This window comes from Hemibagrus wyckioides, linkage group LG28 (assembly GCF_019097595.1).
Source record: "Hemibagrus wyckioides isolate EC202008001 linkage group LG28, SWU_Hwy_1.0, whole genome shotgun sequence".
NCBI lineage: Eukaryota > Metazoa > Chordata > Actinopteri > Siluriformes > Bagridae > Hemibagrus > Hemibagrus wyckioides.
The window spans coordinates 20,002,024-20,004,523 of record NC_080737.1 but is presented as its reverse complement, the minus strand read 5'-3'; the positions used below and the strand labels follow the sequence as shown (position 1 = coordinate 20,004,523).

The window sequence follows — 2,500 nt, the reverse complement described above, 5'->3', positions numbered from 1 at the left end:
TAAATGAGATACTGGGATGAAGTGAGATGTAGTGGGATGAAGTGAGATGTAGTGGGATGAAGTGAGACATAGTGGGATGAATTGAGACATAATGAGATTATGAAGTGAGACGTAGTGAGATGAAGTGAGAAGTAGTGGGATGAAGTGAGATGTAGTGGGATGAATTGGGACGTAGTGAGATGAAGTGAGACATACTGGGATGAAGTGAGACGTAGTGGGATGAAATGAGACATACTGGGATGAAGTGAGACATAGTGGGATGAAGTGAGATGTAGTGGGATGAAGTGAGACATAGTGGGATGAAGTGAGACGTAGTGAGATGAAGTGAGACAAACTGGGATGAAGTGAGACGTAGTGGGATGAAGTGAGAAGTAGTGGGATGAATTGAGACGTAGTGAGATGAAGTGAGACGTGATGGACGATGAGGGAGGTGGAAGCCCAGTGGATAAGCTGCTGGACTGCTGATCAGAAGGTTACGAGGTGAAGCCCTCACACCACCAAGTGGTCACTGCGGGGCCCCTGAGCGAGGCCCTTAACCCTCGGTTATATAAATGAGATAAATGTATGTCACTCTTTATAAGGAGGTGTGTCAAGTGCCATTAATGATGATGTCACTGTTCTGGATTTTTATTCCTTGGCTGATTTTTTTCTGTTGATTTTGCAGGACCGCAGTCGAGACAGTTTAGGATCTCAAGGTAGGTGCAGGTTTATAACTCGAGTCTGTTCTCGAGCTGGACGTCCAGCAGCAGAACATCTGAACAGAAACTCTTGACCGATCCATGGTCCTGATCCACACTCGAGCGATGACCGTCTTATGACCAGAACAGATTCTTAACTGATATTACACAATCAGCCGGCTGCTCCTTTTGAGAATTCTTAATTAGGTGTGAGATATTAGCGCCCCCTGCTATCTGCACTTCACACCAGCGTGAACCTTTCTGCAGTATATTTTAATATTATTACAATCATTTCAGAAACACTTTTCACCCTTTCACACACTGCTCCTAAAGATTTAACAATAAATCACTGAGCGTTTAAGAGAAGCTCCATTTTGTGTCTTTCAGGAAGAGACGAATCTGCACACAGTTATGAGACTGTGACACAAGTGGAAGGTAAGAGGGCGGGGTCAGTCTGAGGGGCATGTCTCTGTGTAACGGTAATATGGCCGTGGTGCATTGTGGGATACCGTGTACAGGTATCTGTACTGGACTGCAAATCACTGAGTATTAACCGATAAAAACCGGGACTGCAGGTCAGATGTTTCATCCAATAATGAAATAGAAAATTAATAGAATAAGAGATTATTATCTAAAACTATTAGGTTTATTATTATTATGTAAAATATTATTATTAATAAGAGTTTATTATTAAAGCTGTTGTTATTATGTTGAAATTAATTATTTAATATTTGCATATTTAAATTTAGAAACAAGAAGTCACATTACAAAAATGGAGTTTATAAAAACATATTATTCCTAGTTGCATTATTACTTTCTGCTTCTTCTTCTTCTTCTTGAACTTCTTGACTGTTGGGTGTCTGTGTGCAGTTCACTACGCCAGGCCCATCATCATCCTCGGCCCGGTGAAGGACAGAGTGAACGATGATCTGCTCTCGGAGTTTCCCGACAAGTTCGGCTCCTGTGTTCCTCGTGAGTGTTTTCAGGCTCCACCCACAGCACCCACCACTCACTCTGATTGGATCCTCGCCTGGCCGTGTCATAATAATAGATAATAGAAATTATTAGTTTTAAATCTAAATAAATAAATAAAATAGTTTCATTAAAGCCTGATTAAAAAGAAATTTCAGGATTTGTCTAAAACCTAATATTGAAGGTGACACATTGTTAGATAAATGAAGAGTCCAGACACCGGTGAGTGTTAGAGTCAGTGCCATCATTATACAGCGTATTGTTAATAAACTTTATCATTAATTAATCTGTTTGAATTATATCGCTTTGGTTTCTGCACATTTATCAACTGTTTTTATTTATTAGCTTAATTAGACTATTTATTAATTATTTCACACTATTTCACATCACAAATTAGACATTTATTAAAGTAAACACTCATCTAAAGACCAGTCCGAGTCTCAGTAAGTCAGATGTGTGTGTGTGTGTCAGTGGTAATCTGATTCTCACACACACACACACACACACACACACACACAATAAACTCAATTAAATTCCATGGACAAGCCATGTAAGAACAGATTCTCAGTGACATCATCACTCTGCGCCCCACAGATACGACGCGGCCGAAGCGGGAGTATGAGGTGGACGGGCGAGATTATCACTTCGTGTCGTCACGGGAACAGATGGAGAAAGACATCCAGAGCCACCGATTCATCGAGGCGGGACAATACAACAGTCACCTGTACGGCACGAGCGTACAGAGCGTGAGGGAGGTTGCTGAACAGGTGAAAGAGAGAGAGAGAGAGAGAGAGAGAGAGAGAGAGTGTGTGTGTGTCTGTGTGTGTTTGTATTATATTGTTCAGTAAGAT

General features: G+C 41.0%; 1 protein-coding gene across 5 annotated transcripts in view; it reads left to right on the top strand.

The window, feature by feature from the left end:
* The window catches only part of LOC131348544 (disks large homolog 4), a 115,704-nt gene that overhangs the window by 105,579 nt on the left and 7,625 nt on the right, over nt 1-2,500 (top strand). For all 5 annotated transcript variants that reach the window (XM_058383610.1, XM_058383611.1, XM_058383615.1 and 2 more), the window contains 4 exons: nt 665-695; nt 1,065-1,112; nt 1,548-1,649; nt 2,244-2,416. In XM_058383610.1, the coding sequence (XP_058239593.1) occupies nt 665-695; nt 1,065-1,112; nt 1,548-1,649; nt 2,244-2,416 (354 nt within the window). The remainder of the gene's footprint in view (nt 1-664; nt 696-1,064; nt 1,113-1,547; nt 1,650-2,243; nt 2,417-2,500) is intronic.